The sequence below is a fragment of the Gossypium arboreum genome, chromosome 7 (genome assembly GCF_025698485.1).
Source record: "Gossypium arboreum isolate Shixiya-1 chromosome 7, ASM2569848v2, whole genome shotgun sequence".
In the NCBI taxonomy this organism is placed as follows: Eukaryota; Viridiplantae; Streptophyta; class Magnoliopsida; order Malvales; family Malvaceae; genus Gossypium; species Gossypium arboreum.
The window spans coordinates 104,746,840-104,760,956 of record NC_069076.1 but is presented as its reverse complement, the minus strand read 5'-3'; the positions used below and the strand labels follow the sequence as shown (position 1 = coordinate 104,760,956).

The 14,117-nt window shown below is 27.4% G+C and overlaps 1 protein-coding gene and 2 long non-coding RNA genes across 3 annotated transcripts; 1 reads left to right on the top strand and 2 right to left on the bottom strand.

Annotated features, from left to right (window-relative positions):
- Window positions 1–8: 8 nt before the first annotated feature.
- On the top strand, window positions 9–752 carry LOC128295535 (uncharacterized). Its single transcript, XR_008286039.1, has 2 exons — window positions 9–139; window positions 369–752. It is a non-coding gene; the product is annotated as an uncharacterized LOC128295535 (long non-coding RNA).
- LOC108483521 (uncharacterized) lies at window positions 150–1,555 on the bottom strand. The gene is made up of 2 exons (XM_017786971.2): window positions 1,271–1,555; window positions 150–632 (listed from the first exon to the last, which is right to left on the bottom strand). Exons 1-2 carry the CDS (start codon window positions 1,383–1,385, stop codon window positions 289–291), a joined length of 459 nt encoding a protein of 152 aa, XP_017642460.1. The 5' UTR covers window positions 1,386–1,555; the 3' UTR covers window positions 150–288.
- Window positions 1,556–6,706: 5,151 nt separating this feature from the next.
- On the bottom strand, window positions 6,707–9,323 carry LOC128295536 (uncharacterized). Its single transcript, XR_008286040.1, has 2 exons — window positions 9,191–9,323; window positions 6,707–7,023 (listed from the first exon to the last, which is right to left on the bottom strand). It is a non-coding gene; the product is annotated as an uncharacterized LOC128295536 (long non-coding RNA).
- Window positions 9,324–14,117: the final 4,794 nt, after the last annotated feature.

Below are 14,117 nucleotides of genomic sequence, written 5' to 3'. Positions count from 1 at the left end.
AATCAAAGCAAAAATACACATTTCACTGCCAAACACATTGAGCATACTCAATTCTTTAGCTGTCAAGCCTATCGAGAAGACTCAATTAGTTCCGATGAATCAGATGTGAAGAATGTCTTAGTCTAGCTGCTGTCAAAATGTAATACAAGTTCTTGTAATTCAATTTCACAAGAGATGGGTACCAAAAACCAGAATCCCATCTTTGACATGTGATATTTCAATTCATCCTCAATAGTAATTTGTTCTTTGATAAAGCAAGAATTTGTCGAGTACAACAAGATGTGATAATCAAATTCTGGGAAGAGATTCTGTGCGAATAAACTGTTTGAGAACAGCCTTCTCTTTATTAATTCTTTTCTTTTCTTCAGGGTCACTAGGCTTGGCTTTTCTTTTCTCTTCCAACATCCACTTGAAAAGTTCACGCTGCTGATCTTCGGGAATGGGATCCAAAACCTTTGGGGGTTTTGCAACAATTGGAAGGATCGGCGGTTCCTCATGAACTAAAGCATCCGTCACTGCATCAGAAGACACATCTGCTTCAGTTTCACTCTTGCTGTGCTCCTCCTCCTTTTTAGCAGGTTTGTTATCAGCAATGCTTGAGTTCTTCCTTCTTGCCTGTGCAAATATATATGCTGCAACGGGGAGCAATAATGTCAGCTAATCCCGAAAGGTAACTTTGAAACGAAACAAATTGTATGTCCCATCATAGAATTCAAATGCATAAATAGAGGATTGAGCTAATTATAACCAAATGCAAGGCAAATTCATCTCAGAATTCTAATCCTCATGAATGACAACACAACTAAGAAATAATTATCTAAAATAATAACTTAAAAACAACACTAATGTTAGAACCAATGACTCGATGCTACTACGAACCAATCACCAATGCTAAAAGCTAATGCTCATCGATGTCATACTTGAACAACACGATCAATGACCGGAAAGTCTTGGTAATTTTTAAACCTCTCATAGGAAGTAAAAACTATATTATGCGCATATACTCATTTCAATGTGTTTAGCAACAAATCTTTCAGCTTCTAACTTATATCATAACAACAGTCTTCGTTGCAAGTTTTCTCAACCCATTAGCGTAAACCTTCCAAAAAACATATATGAAACACAGTATATTTCAGCTAAACATTATATCAAACACATCCTAAACATGATTATATCAAAGGTAAAAACGAAAAAAAATTACTAAAAAGAACATCAACCCATTGTTAAGAAACTAACATCAGATTAAAAGAAAAATACAAAAGCAAATTACCTCCAAGAGCGAGATTGGAAATCAAGAAAAATCGCCAAATGGGCTTGAAGCGGTTAACGCGGGATTCCTTAGAAGAGATAGGAAGGGTTTCATTTTGAGATTGAGATGGTTCCATTCTCCTTGAAGTAAATTAAAGGATTTTTCTTGTTTGTTTTATTTAACCCCCTTTGAATCTAATTTTTCAAACTTTGATTTGCACTTTAAGTTTCAACAATCCAAACTCTTTGTTTTTGGCTCCTAGACCTGGGGAATTGAACGTTAATCTATGATTATCAAAATAGTTGTTTTCTATGAGTTAATATATCATTTGGTATCTAAACTTGCCTATATTGTTCAATTTAGTACCCGTTATCATGTGACCCACTAAATGTCTGACACGTGCACTGGCCAGTGAATGCTTGACACATTTAATATAGTAAAAAAGACATTGGTGCTTAATCAAGACACAAAAATTTTAAGTACCAAATTAAATATAAAAACTAATTTCATATACTTTATAATATATTAATCGCTTTCTTTTATTTGAAAAAATTTCTAGTTTGATTTTTCTTAAACCCAATTAATAGAATTTCTCAATTGTGTTAGTGATTTGGATCAAGGCATAATATTAATAATAATATGAAGATTAAATTAATGGATTCATATAATTAAAATATACAATATTAGAGTTTGTTATAGTCAAAAGTAAAACGAATTTGGATGAGGGATATTCGATGATTAATGTTTGCATATGCTCTACATTTATTGTGAATAATAGTTAGAGTATCCAAAACTAAATATTATTTGAATCTCTAATATCCAAGTTCGCAACATGCAAATTAAATATATGAAATTACATTATCCTTAGTTAAGGCCGAAGCTAGAAATTATTTCTTTTTTGGGGCGAAATTGAGTTATATATTTTTATGAGAGATATTTACAATTTCACCATTGTATTAACTTGTATCTTTATTAACTTTGAAAGATTAAATCAATTTTTTTATCATTTTGAAGGTTAAAATGCAATTTAACCATTTACTAAATTACAATAAAATTTAAAGTAGCAAAGTGACATTTTCCCATTTTAGAGGGCCTTAGCCCTACTGACCCCCTTGACTTCACCTCTATCCATTTTCATCCCTAAATACAATATTGTGGTCACTAATTTAATTCTTAACCTATGATGCAAAGGCTATTTAATTATTACTACTTCTTTTTACTCTTCCAACGTTTAAATTTTAGTCTATTTTAATTTAATTTTAAGATTTTAGCTTATCTAAATTTTTTATTTAAAAATTAAAGGCCAAATGATACAATTTTTAATGAATTTTTGTTAATTTTGAAAATATGACATTTTAATATTTAAATACCTTATTTATAAAATTAAAATCCAACTGTAAACACATTCAAATTAAGTAGAAATCGGATAGAAGTGTTATTGGTTAAACTTCAAGCAGGTAAAGGACTAAATTCAAAAGATTAAAGATAAAAGAATTAAATTTCAAAAGTTAAAAATTTATAGGGACTAAGGACGAGTTAGACCTTATAGCTACTCTTGAACTTAAGTCCTAAATTGGGCCATTGCCACTCTAAAAGACCATTTATTCTTAAATGATCTCCTAAATTTTTGGTGGACTTAGGTCCAATGGCAAATGTGTCTTGTAACCAGAAAATTGGACCCTTGTCCACTTGCATTATGAGCCTCAACAACACCCCGCAGTTTCCCACGCAAGTTTTTATAATCCCAAAACACATTGAATTTTTTATCACTCGATTAAATATACCGATTTTTATTAAGTCAAGTAATAAAAAAGTCTATATCCCTTAAGCAGGATCTCAAGTTCAAATCTTGTATATGGTAAAAATAATATTAAATATTTTACCTCCCGTTTTGATGTCGGTTTTACTTGACTCCAGATTCAATCGTGACATCAACATAAAATATCTAACAATTACTATAATTAGACCTTTTGATTGAATGGGTTAAACTGAGTTTAGATTTAACTAATTAAGGCAAGTCATATTAGGTTTGGGTTACATTTTGTTTGGATTGTTCAAGTTTGTTAGTAAGATTTTCGAGTTAAGTAATTCTAAATTCCAGTTTTACAAGTTATTTGTTTAATGCTATTCTAAGTTTTGAGTCATTCTAAATTTAAATCATTTTATATTTATATTTATAAAATTTAAATTATTATTAATTTTTATGAAAAATCAGATTTAATTGAATTGAATTTTAATTCGGAATCAAATTTTAAAATTGATAAGTGATTGGAGAGTAATCTTTATCTGATGTACAAGTCCCCATGGAGATTATTATCAAATGTGTCAAACTCGTAAAATGATGATAACAAATAAAAGATAAGGAAGCTCTTATATGCATGACTTGGAATGATAAAGCAATGATAAAGCATGTCTGTTTTTTTTTTTGTTTTTTTTTTTAATTCTTATCCTTCAAACAAAAACATCGTAAGTTGTCATTAAAAAACTAAGATTTTCTCATGAAATGTGGACCCAATTTCATTAATTATATACATATAACAGATACTATGTCTAGGCCAATTCTTTTCAGAGTTAGATTTAAATTATAAATTTTTGAGAGAGTTAGAATGTAATTTTATTATTGTATTAATGTAAAATTTTATAATTTTTGAAGGATTAGATTATGAAATTTTCATTCTAGAGTGGCTAGAATTGGATTTTAATTTTAAGAGGAACAATTTACCATTTCACCATTAACTTAATCTCTTATTATTATTATTATTATTATTATTATTATTATTATTATTATTATTATTATTATTATTATTATTATTATTATTATTATCTTTGCCAGTCTGGACTACAATAATGGACCCATGCCACGAAGGTTGTTCATGGTGAGAAATAGATGGATGCAAGTTTCAACTTAGAACCCTATTTTTCGGGTTAAATTATGGTGTTCATCCCTATATTATATTCAACTTGAAAAATAAATCTTTTTATTTTAATTTAACATAGTTTGGTCTTCCTATTATTATTAATGTTATGCCTTAATCCAATGTGTGTATATATGTATATTTAAAAAATCCTAATTATGAGGTTGAGTTGGTATTTTTTTTCCCTAAAATGACAAATTAGTGGAAAACAAGTACTTGGGGTTCCATAATTTCACAATTTACATAAAGAATTTCAAATTTCAAGTTTTGAGATTTGAGATTTTTTTTTTAAATCCACTTCTATCAAATAGGATTTTGCAACGGTGTTGATGGTTTGGACTAACGAATAACATTGGGTCAAATAATGTCAAATTAAAAATAAGGAATTAAATCTTAAATTGAGTATAGTTCAAGGATGAAAACCAAAATTTAACCAATTTTAAAACTTCCCCATTAGTTGGCCTACTCTAAAGCTGATTTAATTAAATTGCTGTGCCTGTGTGTACATGTTGACTGGATGAAGTGGCTTCTGTCTTTTTTCTTCTTTTTTTTTTTTCTCAGTTATTATTAATTTTACTGGTAAAACACGGGGATGGTCTTCGCCTAAAATTTTGAAAACCCTAAAAGCAATTTAGTACATGAATGGAGGTCGTTGAAATCGGAATATACAAGTGGATTGGATTAATTAGATAAAAATCAGTTATAACATAAGTTTAGAGTAAGGAAAAGAACTTGTTAACTCATAAATTAATATAGACTGCAATAAAAACTAATTCAATCGGTAATTGAATAATATTTTTTAATTTTATGAAATTTTAATAATTTATTTAATTAAAACTAGATTGATGGTTAGATCAAAATCAGTTTAATCATCAGTTCGATTCCAAAAATAATAAAATTGTATATTTATGTTTCTCAAAAGAATCCGATAGAAATTTGATTAAAAATAACGCCAATATATATTAATATATTATTACCATATTTAAAGTCAATCCAAAATCTCATAGAGATTTGAGTTGAACCCAACTAATTGTAATAATTTTAAATTTGCTTGTATAGGAAATGCTTGTCCATTTTCTAATTATTACTTTAATTAATAGTTGAAATAAAGTGTTGAAATATCTCATTTTTGAATTCAAAATCAATAAAATTCCAAATATGAATATTGAATACAAAATTTATTTTATTTTAATTATTTTTATATATTTAAAAGATTATCTGGGGTAAATATTAGAGGACAAACAGAGGTTTTGGCCCTAAAAAATTGAATTTAATACTATTATAATTATAAATAAATATATAGTAAAAATATATTTTGTCCTCTAAAAATAAAAATAAAAATCTTTAATTCATTCAAAATAATAAAAATATAATCTCTCGAAAATTTATAATTAAATTTGTTGAATTCGCCCTCACCCAATTTTCAATTTATTTTTTGTTATGGTCATTAATCATGAATGATGCTTTGAAGTTGGTTAAACTTTGAAACAAATACAAAGAATTTTCCTTACAAACAAACACTTTCACCCATTTACGCAACATGTCCTGACATATGGAGAAGACATGGATAACTAATGTTCCATGTGGCACAATCCATAACTTAAAGGTAGATAGGCTTTAGTCTTATTTCGGCTCGATTAATTTATGTATAACATAAAGTTAATTCTTTAAGATTTTGTAATTTGTAAGTGTGGTTATCTGAATAGGATTGGATTAATTTGATTGATTAAATTAAGAATTGATCAATGTATTGATCTAAAAAACAAAAATTTAAATTGGTTCAATCACGAACTAATACAGATTTATTAAATTAACTTTTAATATTTTTTAATATTTTTTAATAATTTTTTAATCTAACCTACTAGACTGAACAAAATAATGAATCAATAATTTAATTAATTTAACCACTGTTCCAATAGAAGACACAAACGAACCAAGTACTTGGAACAAAATTGGTTACAAAATGCAACAAAATCGTCAAATAGAAGGCAAAAACTAGCTTTAGACTGTTTGATTTTTCTTTTTTGGGTGGAAGTCAACAACTAGCGGTAGTTGAACAAATGAAATTGCAAAGTAGTTTCAATGTCAAGTAAAGCTGTACCCATTATAACCATAACTAACCAAATTGTAAGAACAACATCTTCTGCTTTTATTTTTGCCCCCATAAACTAATTAAGACCAGTGTATGGACCAGACAGCTGGTCTGGTTGGGATCTTAAACAAGATATTTTTTTTAGTTTGGGACAGTCTAACACCATTCAAAGTCGAATTAAATAATTAAAAATTTCAAGTTATATGTAATTAGTCTCTATACTTTAATTTGATTAATTTTAATTTTTATACATTTCAATTTTAAGATTTCAGTCATCACCAAACGATAATTGTTAAATTTATTAAGTTCTGTTATTTCAAAAATTTAATATGGCAAACGTATTATTATATGTATAATGTCATATAAGTTTGTTATTTCCACATATTACTCCCTAAAGAGCCGATTAATGAATTAATGAATGTCATTTAGGTCCAAACTAAAATTTCAAAATTCGAAAAGCATAAGGATTTGATGTAAATATAGAGACTAACAACGACCAAAGAAATAAACATTTGAAAAATGTAAATTAAGTGTTAGTTAAACCTTCATTACCAAACACAAATTATAATGGATTTGATGTTAAAAATCATGTCTTTGGTTGAGAGGATATAATCTTAATCTTGTCTATAAATTATTGCGTAAGTATTGGTTGTTTTTTGTACTCAAAAACTCTTCTCCATTTTGGCTTACTCCAATATCCCATCAACATATCAACCTCAAAATTAGTTGGATAACCGAAACCAATGACATACTTTTCAACCGGCTTCCTGTAAGAAAACGACAAGTCATCAGCTTGCCATTGGATTTTTTTTGGATAAGTTCTAAAAAAAAAAAATCGTTAGTAAATTGAAAAAAGGGTTAATATAACTTTAAGCCCTTAAAGTTTGCAATTAGGTCCTTTTTGGTACCTATTTTTTTTATCTACTTTTGGTACCTAAACTTGGCAACTAAGCTTATTTAGTCATTTTGGTCCATGGACTTGACAAATGGAAAAGTTTAATGATGTGGCATTGTGCCACACCTTCAAACTTTGATAGAATTCAAGTTCAAGGACTAAAATAGATCTAGTTGTTAAGTTCATGTACCAAAATGAACAAAAAAATATAAGGACCTAATTGCGAAATTCGTGAGCTAAAAGTTATATAAACAAATAAAAAAGAAAGAAAGAATAACCATTTATCTCCATCTTTTGCTTCTTTATCTTTAATTTTAGTATAAGATAGTAATGAATTAGGGTTTAAATTATTATTATAGAATTGTGTCGGTTGGATTATAGGCAAAGTAACAAATGATTTATGCTCAAATCTTGATACCAATTTCGAGTTTAATCCTAAAATAATCTCCATCCCCTGTCCCTTATTAAAAAAGGGAAAAAAAAACTTAAGATTAAATACACTAAGGGGTCTTAAACTACTATCCAAATTTTAAATTAACTTCCAAGCTTCAAAATATTGTAATTGAATCTTTAAAGTATTATCACATCAATCAGATCTTTTTGTAAATCCATTCATCAACTTGGATATTAAATGTTAGTTCTAATTTGACATAAAGTATATTTAAAATACATGAATCAAAATTTAAACACGCCTAACTTAATTGCATGGCAAGAGTTTGACATGTTAAATAAATTAAATAACCCTCCTAAATTTTAGGGTAAACTACAAGTTTAATCACTTATATATGGTTTAAATTACATTTTGGTCATTGAATTTTAAAAACTTACTATATGATCACTAACATTATCGATTTGTTACGTTATAGTCATTAAGCCATTACCCGTCGTTAATGGTGTGGCGACAATCTAATATGACTATTAAAAATAATACCTTTCACTCATTTTTTTTATTTTTTTCTTTCTTTTTTTATATTCTTATCCGGCCAACTCTAAAAGGCATCATCTTAATCTCCCCACTCTATGTTATATCAAACTTCCCCACCACCATTGTTTTATCTTGCATCAATTGAGGAGAACCGAGTTCTAATCGGTGAAAATTTAAAAGAGTCAAGTAGAATTAAAAAAGTCTTTTGCTTTCATCTATTATAATTTGCACCATCAAAGCGAAAAGAAAAGTTCAGTGTTATAATAAACGTCGATAATGGCGGTAGAACAATCGTAAAGCAAAAAGAAAAGAAAAAAGAACACACAGATTTTACGTGGAAATCCTTTCGGAAAAAAACTACAGGCAGATGAGAAAAAATTCACCAATGTTAAAAAATGAATAATACAATAAGAGTTTCAACTACAGGGTTGAAAAACCCTTTTCTAATCAAAGTCAAATAGAATAATAATAGTTCTATATGGTCCGTTCGGCCCGAGGCCGTAGCCTGCCACAAAACCCCTTATTTTGCCTATAAGATTTGGGTCACGCAATCTCTAACATTTAGATTGTTGGAATCTTGGTTCATAAACAAATTAAAGAGAATCAACCAAGAAGAAGAGGAGATGAATAAAGAAGTTAATAAAAAAAACTAAGAGAAAATAAAAGTGAACTATGACTTCTCTTTTAACCATAAATGGCTAAAGGAATAGACAAGCTTGCAAAGACTATCTATAATAGTGACCAAATTAAAGCAACTACAATCACTCAACTAATAAACCACTATTATAACAACTATTTAACCGCATGCTTAATCTCTTAACACGCATAACTAGCTTGAGTAGTTTTGAGCAAGCTTTCAACGTTGCTTTTCACAATGAATAACTATCTCAAATTATTGGAGAATTTTGCACAATAATTATTTCGAATAGGAGTATAAGATCAATTTGTTGTTGTAAAACTATCATAATTCTAATAGTTAAAATAGACGATGAGGATTGAGGCACGACCCAGATCACTCTTTGAAGACAATATGCACCCTCTCAATGGTAATAATCGGTACAGATAAGTTTTATTGCCTGTCATCCCTCAAGATATAGGAAGCTCAATCACTCACCATATACAATGCAGACAACACATGAGTTAAAAGGTAGAAGCTCCACTATAATTGCCATTTTCTTCACCCTTTTAAATGACACTCTCAAAAAACTTAAGAAGGCTTAAAAGATTTTTTTTTTTTGAAATGTATGATTTGAAGTGAGAATTAAATACCTATTTATAATAAAAGTTTGAAAGAAAATGACATAATGCATTTATAAAACTATTGAATACTTTTTGTTAAATAAATAAATATTTAATATTTTAATCAAATTTCTAAGTAACCTAAAACTGTAAAACTTAAGCCTAAAGAATAACAATTGGTGATTAAAGAGACTTCCAAAACCTTCAACTCAAAAACACTCATATTCAAGGTAAAAAAAAAAAAAAAACCTTTATATTGAAGCTGTCCAAAATTTTTTGCTTGTGTAGTCTTCATTAAAATAGTTATAACTTAAACTCTTAAACTCAAATTACACATTTCAAAGTGCATTCCGAAGCTAAGAGACAACTTTTAATCCATAATAAGACAACTCAATTGAGAAATGCCCAAATCTCATCAAAAAAATATGTTGTGTTTGATGTTATTGATTTGAAAAGCAATAACTTTAGTGAATTTAATTTAATAAATTTTACCATCCTTGTGTGTATTAGTCTTGAAATCGAATGAGTTTACCCCTTGGGTTCGCATCAAGAATAGGTTGAAGAAGACTTTGAGAAGAAGAGAAATGACCACTATTAGAAGGACAAGGAGGAGAAGAAGAGAGAGAAAATGAGAAGAAAAAGAAGGGAAAAAAGATCATGTGAAAAGGAAGAAAAGGGAAAATAATAAAAAAATTTATTGTTTACATCAACGTCAGATTACCCTCACATTGTTAACAGTAGGTAATGGCTTAGTGATCATCATGTAACAAATCAATAATATTAGTGACCATATAGTAATTATTTAAATTTCAGTTAACAAAACATAATTTAAACTATACATAAGTGACTAAAAATGTTGTTTATCCAAAATCTTACTGATACTTTTGTGGCATAATGTCAAAGCCTTGAATGTTTACAACTTTCATCAATTTAGCCCTTTTTTTTATAGCTAAATTTGGCCCTCAACTTTTTAAAAAGAGTGGAATTTGACCATCAACCTTTCTAAAAGAATTAATTTTTTTTAACGAAAATACTGAATAAAACATTAAATTTTTAAACATTACAATTCACGTGACAATCCACATTCCGCACATACTTTTTTTTAAATCTTTATGAAACTTTCAATTTTTTTTTTAAAAATTTAAATTATTTATTGACATGATATATAAGATAAATAGTACTAAGTCAGCATGAAGTATATATGGACTGTTACAGTGGTTGTCATGCTAACATTGCTAAAAAAAATAATGTTTTAGTTAATATTTCTGTTAAAAAAACGATTTAACTCTTTTTGAAAGGTTTATAGTCAAATTTAGCTTAAAAAAGAGCAAAAATAAAAAAAGAAATAAACGTTAAGGACTAAACTTGACATTATGTCAACTTTTTTTAATATGTCATGTTCAAAGTTGTCTATACAGTAGGCATACACATGTTTAATTTTTAATCACTGTGTTTTAAATATTCTCCATTTTAGATCCGAACTAGCATATAACATCCAAGCTAAAGTTAGGCTAATAGAAAGACTCAATTGATATTATATTTATATTCTAACGACTCAATTAAATAATTTGAAATTAAGGATCAATTAAGAATTTTGACTATAGTTTAAAGGCATCTAATGAAATTAGCCCATTGTTATTAGGGTAATAGTAAACTCATCATGAGTCTTGAGCATTGAAAATGTGACCCTTTTAACTCCCAAGATCAAATATTTTATATTATTTAACTTTGAATTAAGTCCTTTTTTTTAATTTTATATTGCAAGATGATGTGCATAGTCTTAAAACATGTTAAAATTATATAAAGAATGCATGATTGGTTTTAAAGTATACAAAATGGACTAAAATCATTGAACCCTATTCCTTTTTTTTTAAATGCACCAAATGTGAATAGGTGAAAAATGATTATTTTAGTCCCTCCAAAAATAAAATATTAAATTTAAGTATTTTAAGCTTTTAGTTAAATGTAAAAACAAAAATAAATGGCCCTTTTAAAAACAAATAATTGAATTTTAGTTTTTAACATAATATTTTAATTTTAACCCTTTTAAAATTTTATTATCTCAACCCTAAATAAAATTTTTGGCTTCACCCTAGAACATGGGTGCTAATTATTTGTTCACTAAATTTATTGATAATTCCAAATCTGATTAAATTAGAATTTTATTAAAAAAGTTTGGACCTTCCTCCGCTTTCTCTTTATTTTTTCATTTTATTTTATTTTAATTGTTTTTATTTTATTTACCATATTGTGTTTAGCCGTCCACATCTAGAATGAATAATAATATTTCATGTGAAAATGAAAGCAAAACAAATGTTGACTCATTTGTCTTAAAAACATTAACACAAACAAAAGTTTGAGATTTGAAATTATATTATATTTTATGCTCCCAAAACTTACTTTTCAATGCATGGAATTAAGACAAATCCATGAAAATGATATTTATCATATCTTATTTTTATGATAAAAAAAATTGGGTTTTTAAATAAATATTTTATTTTTAGAATAAATAATTGAAGGTTTTTTTATTATAAAAATAAAAATGAATAGTTGAATTTGTTTTATTATTATAATTAATAAGTTGAAAATGAAATTATTCATTTCTATTTTAAATTTATTTATACGTAAAGAGAGTTTGGATAAGATGTTAAAATTTTTATATTAAAATTTAAATAAAAGTTTAAAATAATAAATAATTATTCAAATTATTTCATTAAACTCAAATTTAATCAAATTAGATTTATTGAATTAATTATCGAATAAATATTTTCATACACAAAAAAGGCGGAGCTAAAGCTCAAGTAGGAGTCTTGGGAAATTTTAATAATTTAATGGTTTTTCAGCTTCATTAAATATTATAATTTCGTTTTTAACAGTTTAATGTTTTTTTAGCTTCAGCTAATGGGAAATTTTATCTTTGCCCCCTCTAAAATATTAATCATTCAATTCATTTTAACATCGATATCTGTAGCAACCTTTAAATTTTCTTAATTTTACAACATAACCCATATGAAGATGAATCAAATTTGGTACGCCATTCCACTCTTTGCTTTAAGGAAACAACTTGTCTTTTCTTTTCCATCGAAGAAAAAATAAAAAAGCAACTTTGAATTTTTTATTTTTAATTTTAATTTTAATTTCAATCAAGTCCACGTTAAAAGGACCCACACGATTCTTCACGAACAAAATGGTCCCCCCCCGGCTCCCCCAATGAATTGAGGATATTGGCAATGTTGTTTTTTTTCTTTCTTATGAACAAAGGATATTGGCAACCTAATGATTTGGAAGCTCATCCAATTAGACTTGATTACGAGATGGGTGATTTGTTGGGTTCAAAATTTTTGGTTCGATTTTATTCGAATTTAAATAGAAATATTTATAAATTAAGTTTATATATGATATTAGTATATTTTATATTTGTCTAGGTCCAATTAGATTTAAAATATAAGTATTAAAATCATTCAAGTCTACTTATATTCATAAAAACATATTATCTTTAATTTAATATTTAATATATGTATTTTTATTAAAATTTTACACATAAACAACTTAATATATATTTTCTAATGTTTTTTATTATAGTATTATATATAATCATATATTTAATTTTATATGATATAAATTATATAATATATAAATATAAAATAAAACAACATATTATAAAAGTAGAAATAGGACCGGTTGGGTAAGGCTCAAACTTGAAAATTGGAGCTCGAGTCCTATTTATATTTTTAAATAAGCTTAAATTTTTTTTGTCCAAATCTATTTTTTCGGATCTTATATTTTTATTTCAACTCTCTTATATTTTAGGTGAGCCTTTAGGCTCGAGCTAGTATCCTATCCTTTAAACAATTCTAAATTAAATTCAAATTAGACTAAACTCAAACCTAAACTTAAATGACTTTTAATATCCGGCGGTAACCCGATCCGATCCATGAAATCAGCACCTCCATATCAAATTGAGTGAGCTAACCAAAAACTTAACAATGATTACTTTCCATAAAAGGCTGCCTTAGCGTTGGATCATTTACATATCAAGAACGTTATCACATAAGATTAAAACAGATAACAAACATGGTCCCACAAACAGGATGGCGTGTCCAATTTTCATCCTTTAAATCATTATATAACGATTAATCACGTACGCTTGATTCGGATAAAACGTATGGGGTTTAATCTTCGGAGGGACCCAAACAGGTCCAACCCGACCCGTTTTATGGGATACATGCGGACCCCATTTTTCCTAATTTTGCACGTAAGAAATCACTTAAAATTATATTTAAAAGTGGGACCCTATTAATTTTGGTTAAATTAGTTATATATGTAAAAAAAAATTATTAATTGACTAAATAGGTCAAATTTTTAAAAATTTTAAAAATATGTTATTTTTAGAGAAAGAATGTGAAATTCGTTCAGTTGGGCGAGCTTCCTACTAACATGTTAGAGAAAACGCGTCCAGCTGGAAGTGTTTTCTCAAAATTCCAAAGAAAATACATTCAACTGGCACGCTTTCCTTACTAATTGTGCAGAAAGTTCGTCCAATTAGATGCGCTTTTATACTTTCTTTCAAAAAAATAACTTATTTCATTAAATTTTAAAAAAACCAACCTATTTAACCAAATATTTTTTTTTCTACATATACAACTAATTTAATTAGCTTTAGAAAGTATGGGCATGAATGGAAATGGAAATTTCTTTTATATTTTTTAATGTAAAAAAATTAATACCTAAAAGGCTACAAGTCTATAACATAAAAAATATTAATGTCTAATTTTCCTTTTATTCCTATCCTTTATGTTTTG